Here is a 14,949-nt window from a genome sequence, read left to right on the forward strand (position 1 = left end):
TCTTTATCAGTCTATTGACAATGTCTGAACAAAGATAAGGATACCAAGGTAACAAGCACCAAGTACAAGTATATACCGTATTTATCCACCAATAAACCCAATTCTGGCAATAAACCTGTCCATATACCTATGTTGTCGTAATGTTTCTAGCTATTTTTTCATTTACACATGAACTACCTTTCACATATAAACTAGTTGTCACTTAAACATGAACTGTCATTTAAACGCGAACTTAAGCCATTATTTTCTTTTACACCAGAACTATCCTTTACACACCAGCCAGTAAACAACACACATGCTAGTTGTCACTTACATATGAACCTGATGTCACAGGAACAACACTTATTGAAAAAAAAACATTTGTCACTGACAAACGAACCAGTGGAATTTCCTACTTACACATGAACTAATTTTCACTTACACATGAACTAACTGCCTTCACACATGAACCAGCTGTCTCTTACACATGAACTAACTGTCTTCACACATGAACCAGCTGTCTCTTACTCATGAACTTACTGTCACTGTTACATGAACAAGCATAACTTATTTTCTTATTTATACATGAACTAACTTACTTACACATGAACTAACTGTCTTCACACATGAACCAGCTGTCTCTTACACATGAACTAACTGTCTTCACACATGAACCAGCTGTCTCTTACACATGAACTAATTACTGTCTTCACACATGAACCAGCTGTCTCTTACACATGAACTAACTGCCTTCACACATGAACCAGCTGTCTCTTACACATGAACAAACTGTCTTCACACATGAACCAGCTGTCTCTTACACATGAACAAACTGCCTTCACACATGAACCAGCTGTCTATTACACATGAACCAGCTGTCTCTTACACATGAACTAGCTCACTTACACATGAACTGTCACTGTAACATGAACAAGCATAACTTATTTTCTTATTTACACATGAACTTACTCACTTACATATGAACTAAATCACCGTTACATGAACCAGCATAACTTATTTTCTTATGTACACATGAACTAACTCACGTACACCTGAACTAACTCACTTACACCTGAGCTAACTCACTTACACATGAACTTACTCACACATGAACTTACTCACTTATACATGAACTAACTCGCTTACACATGAACTAACCCACTAACACATGAACTAACTCACTTACACATGAACTAACTCACTTACACATGAACTAACCCACTTACACATGAACTTACTCACTTATACATGAACTAACTCACTCACTTACACCTGAGCTAACTCACTTACACATGAACTTACTCACACATGAACTTACTCACTTATACATGAACTAACTCACTCACTTGCACCTGAGCTAACTCACTTACACATGAACTTACCCATGAACTAACTCACTTACACCTCACTTACTTACACCTGAGCTAACTCACTTAAACATGAACTTACTCACTTACACATGAACTAACCCACTTACACATGAGCTTACTCACTTACACATGAACTAACTCACACATGAACTAACTCACTTACACATGTACTAACCCACTTACACATGAACTAACTCACTCACTTACACCTTAGCTAACTCACTTACACATGAACTTACTCCCTTACACATGAACTAACCCACTTACACATGAGCTTACTCACTTACACATGAACTAACTCACACATGAACTAACTCACTTACACATGAATTAACCCACTTACACATGAACTAACTCACTCACTTACACATGAACTTACCCACTTACACATGAACTAACTCACCTACACATGAACTAACTCACTTACACATGTACTAACCCACTTACACATGAACTAACCCACTTACACATGAACTAACCCTCTTACACATGAACTTACTCACTTACAAATGAACTAACTCACTTACACCTGAACTAACTCACTTACACCTGAACTAACTCACTTACACCTGAACTAACCCACTTACACATGAACTAACCCACTTACACATGAACTTACTCACTTACAAATGAACTAACTCACTCACTTACACATGAACTTACACATGAACTAACTCACTTACCCATGAACTAACCCACTTACACATGAACTAACTCACTTACACATGAACTAACTCACTTACACATGAACTAAACCACTAACACATGAACTAACTCACTTACACATGAACTAACCCACTTACACATGAACTAACTCACTTACACATGAACTAACTCACTTACACATGAACTAACCCACTTACACATGAACTAACTGTCACCATTACATGAACAAACATAAATTATTTTCTTATTTACACATAATTCGTTTGATGAACCTACTCACTTACACATGAACTAACTGTCACCGACACATGAATCAGCAGCACTAAGTCATGAACATAATCTGTCACCTAGACAACAACTAGCTGTCATCTTCTCCTGAACTTATTGTATCACTAACACATGAACAGTTTTTGTGATTTCAGTTTTTGCACTTGTACCAAATTTGCAAAAAAATAACACCCTGCAAAATTGCAGCAAACATTACAAAACTGCTCACAACATTTACAATAATGAGTCAATGTCATTCAAAAACTACATTGTATGTCAAATTATATAATTATTTACAACAGATATACTGTGTGGTGCGAATGTAACATGTGATTTTCTCTATTAAATGAAAACAAATTTTTACAACAATGTAAGTATATAATGAGAATGTATACTGCTAAAGTGAGACAGAAAATAAATAACATACGTTTATACAATTGTGCACAGGTAAACAAGTCGAGAGTTCCAATACCGTACTTTACCTAATAAACACCCATTTTTTAAGTGCCCCTCATCTTTTTTGTTCTCTAGTCTGAGAGTCACATCCCTTCACCATATTTACCATTGTCGATGAAAAATAAAGTCTGTTATAACTTTTATAATTTTCTTTTGCATTTTGGAAGATACCGTAGTCATTAAAAAATTTAACATTGCTAACGTCCCAGTGTGATTATTAAATAAAGTACGGTATACATATGATTGAAGTTACTTGCTAGCACTTGAACATATGGCTCCATGGGACATAAATGTGTAATATGGCAACAGGAATGATCTAGAAGATACTGCAATTTGCATTACTGAAATTGGAAATTTTATCTAAACATAACAATGAACTTAAATATGTGATTAAATAAATAAGTTGCAAATGTTTAAAATTCATATAGGTAATTGACGTTAATTGTATATCTATGAGGTACCCAGACATCAATGTTGACATGCATAATGATATTTACATATAAATTAAATAATAAAAATATATATATTCATTATTTTTAATAGATACACGAAAACTTGTAATACGTATTTTGGTATATAGTTCTGATGAGTAATAAAGACGGCGTGATCAAACGGCAGCCCTGGATCCAACCAACAGAAATGTGTTGTTGGATAGGAATAGCTAAAAGCTTTTATACATGGTAACCTCCACTTAATTTTGTTATGGATAAAACTGTAGCTCAATTAGGCCAGCACATACCTACTGACCAGGTAATTCTGTTGGTCAACGTCACGCTGCCACAGTAGGTACAATTTTGAGTTTTTCAGCGATATTTAAAAATTCAGATCCTGTATCTGGAATATTTCATGCTTCTTGAAAAAGACTTCCAATGGTGGTTCACTTTCAGATTTTTTTTGATTCTAAGTGATTTGTTTTTGAAAAAAGAACACTAAGCTTGCAGTGAGATTTCGTCCGTTCTGCGGCTAAGATTAGTACCCAAATTGGTACACCCTTATCACAGGCTATGAAATTATGTTTTTATTTCTTCTTTGTTGATGTGCCTACTGCAACAATATATACTGCTTTTATAAATACCATACTTAACTACAGTTGTACTTATCCACTTTCATATTATCCGGTTATAAGAACCAGAAATCAACAGTTAAAAATGCTTAAAATTAACCCCTTCAAAATCCTCCAAAATTTCGTCGACATACATCATTTTTACTAGTTTTCTATTTATGTTTACTTTGAAGTCATTGTGTACTCTTAAAATGTTCCTGAAAACAAAACTATTCAGTGGAAATGCTGATTTTGTAATACTATTAGAGGAAAATGTTATTTTAAAGTACTTTTTGAACCATTTTCTGACCGTATACCAATTTGGGTAGCGTGACGTTCGAGTACTTAGCCCGTTCACACCCATGTAACTTTAGTAGACTCTACCATGCATTGATCTGGATGAGTCCATTATGGTCTACAGGGGTGAAAGGGTTAGTATAACAATCTTACCTGGTATGTCCACTGTTTAAATCCCGGTCTAGCCAAGCTGAATTTTAACACTCAGAACACTGTTGGTTGATTACATTTTGCTAATTATTTCATCTTAATTCTTTTTTCATAAAAGTCCTGCAAGGTATGTTTTTTTTAGAAATTATTTGTCCAAGCTACGTACAGTCATGCCAGAAAAATAAGTTTCCAATGTTTAGTTACAGGTTTTGGAGTGGTAGGAGGCTCCTTAAATCTACATATATAACTACTGGTATAAGCAAAGAAGTAATAGCATGTGTGTCATTTTTTTAAAGGAAATCTGCTCTTTTGTCAAGGTAAGAATATGAAATTATTACATTACACAACAATTAAGAGGCCCAAGACAATCATTAATTACACTAGTGTTGAAGCTTTGAGCTGAAGTCTGTCTGGACCACAGATCTAAAACCCATCTTTGGATGATATGATAAAGGAAATATTACAAAGTATAGAATATTATCAGCAAAATGCGGACAGTAAGTGAAGTTTTTGGATACAGAATTGAACTTTATCTTCAAAGTGGAAATAAACAGGGGCTGGGCGAGATGTGATGTGAGACCAGGGCTTTTTTGGATAAAATGTCGAGCTCTAATTCTGTCCCAGTCTCAATTGACATTGTGTTTATTTCTATTAAATGTAACCTAGAAACACAAAGGAAGACATTTGACCTAACTATGACCTAACTATATATATATATTTATAGATATATTATATAATATATATACATGTTTATGAAATACCAGACATCGAACAAAACAAAACACATTCCACTTTAGATTAACATCACTTTGCTTGTGCAAAAAGATTCATGTCAAACACATAATTATGGGCTTAGGTTAGAAGTCCCATATAAGATGGCAGTTATGTCAAGACATATGACTAATCTTATTTAGGCATAAGACATCTCTGTTCTGCTACCTCATGTTAAACAGTGGTCTTATGGGGGTATAAGACATCTCCATTTCTGCTGCCTTATTTTAGACAATAGTCTTATTGGGGGTATAAGACATCTCTGTTCTGCTACCTCATGTTAGACAATAGTCTTATTGGGGGCAGAAGACATCTCCATTTCTGCTACATTATGTAAGACAGTAATCTTATTGGGGGCATAAGACATATCCATTTCTGCTACCTTATGTAAGACAAAAGTCTTATTGGGGGCAGAAGACATCTCCATTTCTGCTACCTTATGTAAGACAAAAGTCTTATTGGGGGCAAAAGACATCTCCATTTCTGCTACCTTATGTAAGACAAAAGTCTTATTGGAGGGCAAAAGACATCTCCATTTCTGCTACCTTATGTAAAACAAAAGTCTTATTGGGGGCAAAAGACATCTCCATTTCTGCTACCTTATGTAAGACAAAAGTCTTATTGGGGGCAGAAGACATCTCCATTTCTGCTACATTATGTAAGACAGTAGTCTTGATGGGGGTATAAGACATCTTCATTTCTGCTACATTATGTAAGACAATAGTCTTATGGGGGCATAAGACATCTCCATTTCTTATACTTATGGGTGTAGGATCAAGCTGCCAGAAGCAGGCTTTCTGGGAATATAGGATATCTCTATTCATTTGTGGGTGTGGGCATACATGTAACTGCACTAGGGTTCGCTGAATGCTGAACACCGAAAATCTCATCTCGAGGGTTGAGATTTCACTCTCTTTAGTTTACAGGAGTGATTGATCTATATTTTACCGACACTGTCATACTATAAAAACTATGGTACCATCACAGAGGATGCATGAAATGTGTGACAAAATTGATGATGCTACCCAGCCTGTCACAATGCATAAAGTGATTTCAAAATAATAGTGTGTGAGAGTGGTCTTTCCTTGAGTAGGTTTACAAGTTTATATTTACACAAGAAAAAACTGAAATGCATCTATGATTTTAAGACTAAAGAGTTGGAGACATGCTACCTTCAATTGGAAAAGGATCAGAAATTCGGAACGCCACAGATATCTATCTAAATCCTGCACTCTTGAGTAGAAATTAAATACCCTCCACACCTCCATAATTATGTATGACAACCTGCTGCTGTTGTGCCCTCCTGTAAGCTCAGCCTCAGGAGATGAGGTGCCCTCCTGTACGCTCAGCCTCAGGATATGAGGTGCCCTCATGTAAGCTCAGCCTCAGGAGTTTTGCCCTCCTGTAAGCTCAGCCTCAGGAGATGAGGTGCCCTCCTGTAAGCTCAGCCTCAGGAGATAAGGTTCCCTCCTGTAAGCTCAGCCTCTGGAGATGAGGTGCCCTCCTGTAAGCTCAGCCTCAGGAGATGAGGTGCCCTCCTTTAAGCTCAGCCTCAGGAGATGTGCCCTCCTGTAAGCTCAGCCTCAGGAGATGAGGTGCCCTCCTGTACGCTCAGCCTCAGGATATGAGGTGCCCTCATGTAAGCTCAGCCTCAGGAGTTTTGCCCTCCTGTAAGCTCAGCCTCAGGAGATGAGGTGCCCTCCTGTAAGCTCAGTCTCAGGAGATGAGATAGTCTTCAGGAGCGAAGTTGGTTTTGTCTTTTTCATCCAGACCCTCCTCCACAGGTTTCGCTGCCGTGTCTACCAAAAGGTTTGAGTTCTCAACCTGCAGAGTGGAAACCAAGTATTACATATCTAGTATCAGGGAAAAAATACACTGATAGTTTAACTTTTTTAAAGGGACAATTTCGTCAACTAACGCCTTTTAAATTGGGCAAGTACCGAAAATATATCACAAGTTTACATCGTTGATAACAACATTGCCCGCGGCCGATGTCCACTGTGGTCGGTTTTATCTGTTGGGGAAGTCCGTACCAAATATAGAATAAATTGTCCCTTTAAGGTTTATAGGATATGCAATCCGATCAGTCGTAACATGACACACAGGCCCTAATTTTCAGTGGCACTCTAGATTGAGGTAGTTGAGGAAAAGAGTCCCACCAACTTTCTACAGTTGAAAGGTTATAATCCTTTTAAGTTTATGTTTTATTTTCTTTACATTTAAACAGAGACAATTATAGGTGGTACATGTCCCTTTAAAGGAGTTAAAAGGATGTTGAAATTATTGCAGAATTTGCTGCAGAAAAGTATCAACATAACAAAGATTATGGCCATGCTATTTTACAAGGTCAAGCAACTCTACCTTAGTTGCATAACTTTAATGCAAACTGATTATTGGGTTGTCCGAGGGCACAGTAGAAAGTGCACATGCCTTTCACCAAGAAGGCCAGGGTTGGACTCCCCTATCAGACATGGAAAGAAATAATCTTGATCCCCCACCCCCACCCCCACCCGACAACATGGGTTTTCTCTCCAGTACTCCAGTTTCCTCACACATTAGGACCCCCTGCACGTGTTCATCAGGGCCAACAAGAGTGATTAACCCTTTCACCCCTATGTAACTTTAGTAGACTCTACCATGCATTGATCTGGATGAGTCCATTATGGTCTACATTGGTAAAAGGGGTTCACAAGTTCAAATAACTTGTTTCATAATTGTTGTAAAATAGATAACATGTATAGAAGAGTACTTACCACTTCCTCCATAGCCAGGTAATTATGCACCTTGTCGATGGCCTGATTTTCAAACTGGAACTCCTGGGTGAAATCGACACCGTCAGACTTCATGATAGCATTATCCATAGCCTTGAGAATTAGTCCACGCATGTATACGCTCGGGTGTTGAGCGTCAACAAGGTCCTGGGTGATGAAGTTACAGCGCTGTTCTATCGGGATCACCTGGTGGTCCAACCTGTCAACACATCATCGTCACAGAATTAAAACGTTGTTTCTACAACCTCAACATTTCTCAGAGTTTTTTTGTTAAGAATTTGTTTTTACTCAAGTTGATTGATATTAACTCAATGACACAAAACCTTCAAACTACACTTGATGCAAATTCATGAAACAGACACGAAAGTCCGCCTAAGCAGCATGAATGGTTCGGAAATGCGTAAAAAATACCTACCAGACTTCATACGACTTCCACATAGCCCGACGTTGCCTGTACGTGTTGGTGTCAGTAAAGGTAATCACGGAAATGTAGTTAATTTTCTGTAAACAAAAATACAAACACTCTCGTTAAACCATTATCATCATTGCTGAATAAAAGACTTAATTTCAAGAACAAACATTTTATTTTATTTTGATGTTCTATAAGTTAGCCACACAATAAAAGAAAAATGTGTTTCCTGAAACAAGTTTTAAAAAATTAGGGTAGGTGGGAAGGGAAAAAGAATTAATATGAAAAATAATTTTGCTTGGTTTATATAGAGGTTGATCTTTGAAAATTGTGTTAGAAAGGTTTATGGTAGACAAACAAAAATTAGGGTAGGTAGGGTTACCAGAAATATAAAATATGGATGAATAACCTGTCTCCCCACCATGCTACATGTATATATAGGCTAAAATATCCCGACCCTTTACCCCTGTTGTTCCAGGTGAGTTAAGAAGTTGCCGCTAATGAACATTACTAAGTAGACCAATTGTTTTCCCTGTATCACCAGGAGTGGGAGAGTGTTACCTGTCCAAAGAAGACTGCATACATCTTGCCCTTGGAACACGTCACACTGACCTCCAAGTTCCGAGGAAGGTCCCATTCTGAGGCATCAATAAGACATCCCGGGAAACCTAGCATGTTAAGCATATATATGTAAACTACGGACATCTTAGAAAAATCAACATTTCAAACATTTATATATACCAAGTCTGACAATACAAGAGTTCTAATGCAAAAAAATAGCAGCGAAGAAAAAATTACAATTTTGTTAATCAAACTAAAAGAGCAATTTTATTTGTTTAGAATGTCCAATCCAAGGCAGGATTTCAAATGCGGTATACGTGAATCTTGTTTTGTTTGTAGTACACTTCTTACATTGTATTCCAGGCATACGGTAGCTAATTGCATGTGCATTTAGTGTGTGTTAACATTCAATTTTTCGGTGTTTTTTGTTTACAAGATAATGTTTTTTTTGTAGTTTTGTTTAAAGGTATTATAAATAATATACGTGTACAATGCATTAAAGTAAATTGTGATATTTTATTACATTATCTGAATTATTTTAACTATTGTTTTTTAATCCATTTCCTAAAAGTCATGCTACGATAGTACATGTATATGTATATGCAAGTGATTTATATTTGTTTGTGTTTTATGTCCTATTAACAACTATGGTCATTTAAGGATGTGCCAGGTTTTGGTGGTGGTGGAAAGCCGGAGTACCCGGAAAAACCCCACCGACCTACGGCCAATATCTGGCAATTGCCCCACGTAGGTCTCGAACCCACAACCCAGTGGTATCACAACGTCAGACGCCTTAACCACTTGGCCCCCCCACGACCCCTATTATGTGTATATGAGAGAAAAAGGATACCTGTAATATAAGTGCTAGCCAATTTGTAAATAGTTGGGAGGAATTTTCCTGTTTTGAACCCTTGGAAGGTAAAAGTTTTCTGTTGTTTACCTGAGAACCTGTCGTCCTCACGTTCCATCATGATGACCTGTCGCCCTGAGGTGAGGGAGAATGCCCTCAGCTCACTGCGGACGGCACTCTATATGTTTTCTGTATACCATTCTTTATGTGCCCTGTATACTACTATTTATAATCTGTATACATTCTGAAGGGTTGTTTTCTGTTGTTTACCTGAGAACCTGTCGTCCTCACGTTCCATCATGACGACCTGTCGCCCTGAGGTGAGGGAAAATGCCCTCAGCTCACCGCGGACGGCACTCTATATATTTTCTGTATACCACTCTTTATGTGCCCTGTATACTACTGTTTATAATCTGTATACATTCTGAAGGGTTGTTTTCTGTTGTTTACCTGAGAACCTGTCGTCCTCACGTTCCATCATGACGACCTGTCGCCCTGAGGTGAGGGAGAATGCCCTCAGCTCACCGCGGACGTTGACGAACACGTAGGACGAACCCGTTGGTCCATAGGTCTGACTCACCTGCCATCAATAAATACATATTAAAATGTGTACAATGGTTTTTTTTAACAAGTAATATAAAGGCTCACATAGATATAACCCACCCCCACAAAGTGATCTTTGGACCTTTGACCCTGATTGATGACCAATAGAGTCTAATCAGGTGTAAAACATGATGTTACCATACCAGGATGTAAATATTAAAACTTAGTCAAGTGTGACCTTTGACCCTTTTACCTAGACTGATGATGATAGATCTTAATGCTACTATACTATGGTGTAATTACAAACTGAATCTGAGGAGGGGTTTATGAGATAGCTTGGTATACAAAAAATCTTTACTTCAAAAGTTGGTCAAGGGTGACCTTTGACCCTTTTACCGAGACCGATGATGATCAAAGTGTAATCAAGTGTAGATCTTGATATTACTATACTATGGTGTAAATACAAACTGAATCTGAGGAGGGGTTCATGAGATAGCTTGGAATACACAATCTTAAAAACTTGGACAAGTATGACCTTTGACCCTATAACCTTGAATGTTGACCACCAAAATCTAATCAGGTGTAGAAAGTGATTTTACCATACAATGTTACAAAATAAACTAAATCTGTTGAGGTTTAATGAGATATCTTGTACAAAAACTTTTGACCACAAACTAACAGAAGCACAGACACATTAGGCAAGTGATTACGATATGCTCTCTTCATCGAGTTTGGGGTAAAAAATGTAAAGATACAGACTTTTTCCTGGTTCATCTAACATCTGTTTAGGGTAACTCACATCAAATTGAACCACATTGTTCTCTAGGACATCGTTGTACTCTTCAGTTGTGAGGTGAATGTCACGTCGGAACGGTTTCAGTTCTCCGATCGTCAGGTCACAGATCACGATCATAAGGTGAGCAGCTGTCAACGCAAAGAAAGAAAGATCAAAGACTACTTCTACTGAGAAGTTCATAAAACGATCCAAATTTCGATGAAGCACATACCATAAATATTCACATTTTGTGCGCACTCGTGAATAATGCGCAGGTACTTTTTGGGTGAAAAAAATATAGAAAAAAAGACTGAGATTTTTTTCCCCACAATGTTGGACTGATAGCACCAACCTGCAGGGTAGGTCACTAATGAGAGAAAACTAAATTGTATTATTTTAGAAGCTTAACCCTTTCACCACTGTAGACCATAATGGACTCCTCCATTTCATTGCATGGTAGAGTCTACTCAAGTTACACAGGGGCAAATTAAGGGTTAATGTCAAACAGTTAACAGATATACCAGGTTATACATTATATACTGCCAAATAAAAAGTGTTTTTTTCTGCATCAGCTTCAATGTTAGAAGGATGTTTATGAAATATGAAAACTAACTGAGTAACTAGATTGGGAGACACTCACACTCTTAAAGCTAATTTCTTCCAAATATATATATATATTAGGAGGCATGGTACGTAGTATGAGCTAACACTAATTCGGTGTCCTATCAGTGTTTTAAGTGACAAATGGACATTTCTATATAAATAGTGTTTCAACTATCTTAGTATAGTAGTCCCAATGTAGTCACTTATACTAGGAATTGAATTGGTTGAATAATCCACGTTCCGAATATATATTTTCGCCCGGGGGAGTAAAATTTGAATTAAAACACTATATTGATTTTTTTGTATAAACCCCACACGAATAATATTACTTAATTGCGAAGTGAAGAAGTACCCGTTTTAAAAATTCAGTTAATTGATGTCCAAAAAAGTGAGCATTTGTACTGTACTGTATATCCATTGACTGTTCGACTGTTCGAATCACGTCACGGCACTGTGTTGTATCTTTGAGCAAGATACTTTACTCTGCTTGTTCCAGTCTACTAGCTGTAAATGAGTACAGGGTTGGGTAGTGCTAGAATTATTGAATGTTAGCTGTGAGCACCGAAAAGTCAGCACTGGCTGTATGCTCCCCAGGGAATTGAGAAAGATATTGTCTGGTTGCAAAGGCCCTATAACCACGGATAATAATTTGTGAACCGCTTTGAGACGACCTACGTACAAGGTTGTGATAAAGCGGTACATAAGAACCTCAAATTATTATTATTATTATTAATTATCATTGTAATATACATGTAAGTAATGCAATGTTTGAGATCACCTTTGGGTGGGTAGGATGGGAAGAGCATCATGAAGATCATGTCACGCCCATTGGTAGACATCTTGGGCTCAAACAACTTTGTGTGCTTCACCTGTAAGACAAAGCATTACACATATTCCTTTTTATCTAATTCATGTTACATACAACTTTTCTGGACAAGATTCAAGCACATTTACAGCAACTATTTTGCAGTTTTTCCGAGTCAAGGTTTTGGAAAAAGGGGTCATTAAGATTTGTGGTTTTAGCATATGGATACTGTCTTAAAGCACAAAATTAAAATCACAACAGGTTTAAAAGAATTGTTTTACCTCTTATTCCATATGAACACACTTTTGCAAGAATCTTTCCTAACAAAAGTTGGAAATATATTCATTTATAGAAAGCAGACATGTTCACTGCATCCAGTATATCTATATTCGAACACTTTTCATGGGATATTTCATAAATTCTAAAACTTTCCCAGGATACATATATTTTCCAGCATTTTTCAAGAGCTGTACAAATTACATCTACAAGACAGTGTTAGACACATTGTAGAAGAATCCATTGATCCTTTATGATGGAAATGGAGAAATCTCAATCTGCTGAGAAGATTTTTGAAGTTGAACACAAAGATTTGATGATCCAAAAGCACCACACCATCATCAAGGGGAAAAAGAAATTGTTGACAAAATTGATGATACTACCCTGATTACAGTGCATTAAATGATGATTGATAATCTCGGAATATTTTATGTGAGCTGCCTTTACCTGGGTAGGCTATCCCCACTTCTCCGGTCAGGGAACAATATTTCTGTCTTATCCTTTAAGGTAAAGACAGAGGATTCCCTTGTCATACCAATTGTGTGACATCATGTCAACAATGCATCAACGTCACATCAACAATGCAATAATGTCACGTCAACAATAGCAGATCACGTAAGATAACTCTTGATTACTGGAGAATATGAGTTTGAACACTTTCATTTCATGAAAAACCACTTGTTTCTGATAATGAAGTAAAATAATCACTCCCCACTTAATGAGTACAACAGAACAACCTCAACCATGGGGTTTGATTCTTAAAAGTCAGGCCAATTTTTTTCAAAAGAGATGAGTCAGAGAGGAAATTATTTTTTCCGTTTTACATGGCAAAAATGAAATGAGGGTGATTTTTGTTTTATTATGTAGTTTATAAAACGTTCATTGTGGGCATTACCTTGTCAAATCTGTCCGATTTTGTTGCCCAACACACACAGATACTTCCAGGGAAGAACCATGGACCCCCCATTCGTTATTTGTACCGAAATGAGTGCCATTTGTACACAAAGTTAATAAGTCATAATCATTTCAACGCTTGCCTGTATATCTATTTCCTTATCTTTATTCAACCGTTTTCAGGACTTGGGGGACTAACAAGTAAAAACGACATGTGTACCAATTTTTCGGATCTTTTTAAGGTGGTGGCTGGCACATTCACATTTTTTTTTAATATAACTTTCACGATAAAATCGTCAATGCGGTGCCCTAAAATGAAATACGTGCGGGCCTGAGACCCAAAACATTTTTTATTTTTTTTGTCCTAAGCAAAGTGTGTCTGAAAACGTTTGAAAACAAGAAGAATAGTGTCCCTTACCTTTACAGGTTTGTACATGCGGGTCACGTAGGACGAGAGTGTGTCCGTCTCGATGTGCCTCATGACGAGGTGGAACATGGCTCCGGTGGTCTTCACACCGCCCTTGGGGGCATACACGTACAACTGTAAAAATGATAATGTGAATCAATCAGTACATAAAAGTAGGATGTTTTTTTTGTAATGTGACAACATAATGAGCTGGTGGTACAGTTTGTCACATTACATCAATATTTCATGAAATTTTAATGATTACTTACATTCGTAACACAATTTCCTGAATATATATAGGTATTTCCAGGGATTCAGGTTTTAGATTCCACCACTTAAATTGATTCCAGTCTATGTCCTCAACTGATAGTAGACAACAACCACAAATACAAGTAATCCACGACCTCAATTGATATAGTTGTTAGGACTAAAACCCATGTACAGTCAAGCCTCTATAAAAGACCAGTCTCAGTAATTCCAAAATGTGGTGTATGTTAACACATTACAGATGTTCTCTTAACCCTTTCACCCCTTATGTAACTTTAGTAAACTCTTCCGTGCATTGATCTGGATGAGTCCATTATGGTCTATAGTGGTGAAAGGTTTAATACAGGTTCAGTGCATGATGACATCACTACAATGGGGAACATTGAAAGTGGTCCCTTAGCACAGGTGGTCTCTTTATAGAGGTGGTTGTATTAACAGGTATGACTGTATAAGTTTTCCTGACTTCTATTTATATTTTTTATTGAGTTTTGTTGTCTGTGATTACAATGATATATTTATTTGGTATATTTATTATCAATACAAATATTGACTTTGACACAACCATAAAGAACACAATGATATAATTTTTTGGTATACCTATTATCAATACAAATATTGACTTTAACACAATTAGAAAGAACACTGCTTTTTATATATTAACTCATTCACCACTGAAAGTTCATAATGAACTAATTCCAACCTTTGAATTGGAAGAGTTCAAATGTGTGTTCAGGGGTGAATGAGTTAAGGTAAATGGTACCATTATATCAATCAGTTACGAAGAGTTCCAC

At 36.9% G+C, this 14,949-nt stretch overlaps 1 protein-coding gene across 2 annotated transcripts in view; it reads right to left on the reverse strand.

The window, feature by feature from the left end:
- Positions 1 to 4,351: 4,351 nt before the first annotated feature.
- Positions 4,352 to 14,949, reverse strand: part of LOC110452255 — a 42,668-nt gene continuing 32,070 nt past the window's right edge. For both annotated transcript variants that reach the window (XM_021500660.1, XM_021500658.1), the window contains 8 exons: positions 13,904 to 14,026; positions 12,289 to 12,379; positions 10,932 to 11,056; positions 10,040 to 10,169; positions 8,740 to 8,846; positions 8,185 to 8,270; positions 7,752 to 7,968; positions 4,352 to 6,822 (listed from right to left, as the gene is read on the reverse strand). In XM_021500660.1, coding sequence (XP_021356335.1) covers positions 6,715 to 6,822; positions 7,752 to 7,968; positions 8,185 to 8,270; positions 8,740 to 8,846; positions 10,040 to 10,169; positions 10,932 to 11,056; positions 12,289 to 12,379; positions 13,904 to 14,026 — 987 coding nt within the window. In that variant the 3' untranslated portion in view covers positions 4,352 to 6,714. The remainder of the gene's footprint in view (positions 6,823 to 7,751; positions 7,969 to 8,184; positions 8,271 to 8,739; positions 8,847 to 10,039; positions 10,170 to 10,931; positions 11,057 to 12,288; positions 12,380 to 13,903; positions 14,027 to 14,949) is intronic.

Source organism: Mizuhopecten yessoensis, unplaced genomic scaffold, assembly GCF_002113885.1.
Source record: "Mizuhopecten yessoensis strain PY_sf001 unplaced genomic scaffold, ASM211388v2 scaffold6505, whole genome shotgun sequence".
In the NCBI taxonomy this organism is placed as follows: Eukaryota; Metazoa; Mollusca; class Bivalvia; order Pectinida; family Pectinidae; genus Mizuhopecten; species Mizuhopecten yessoensis.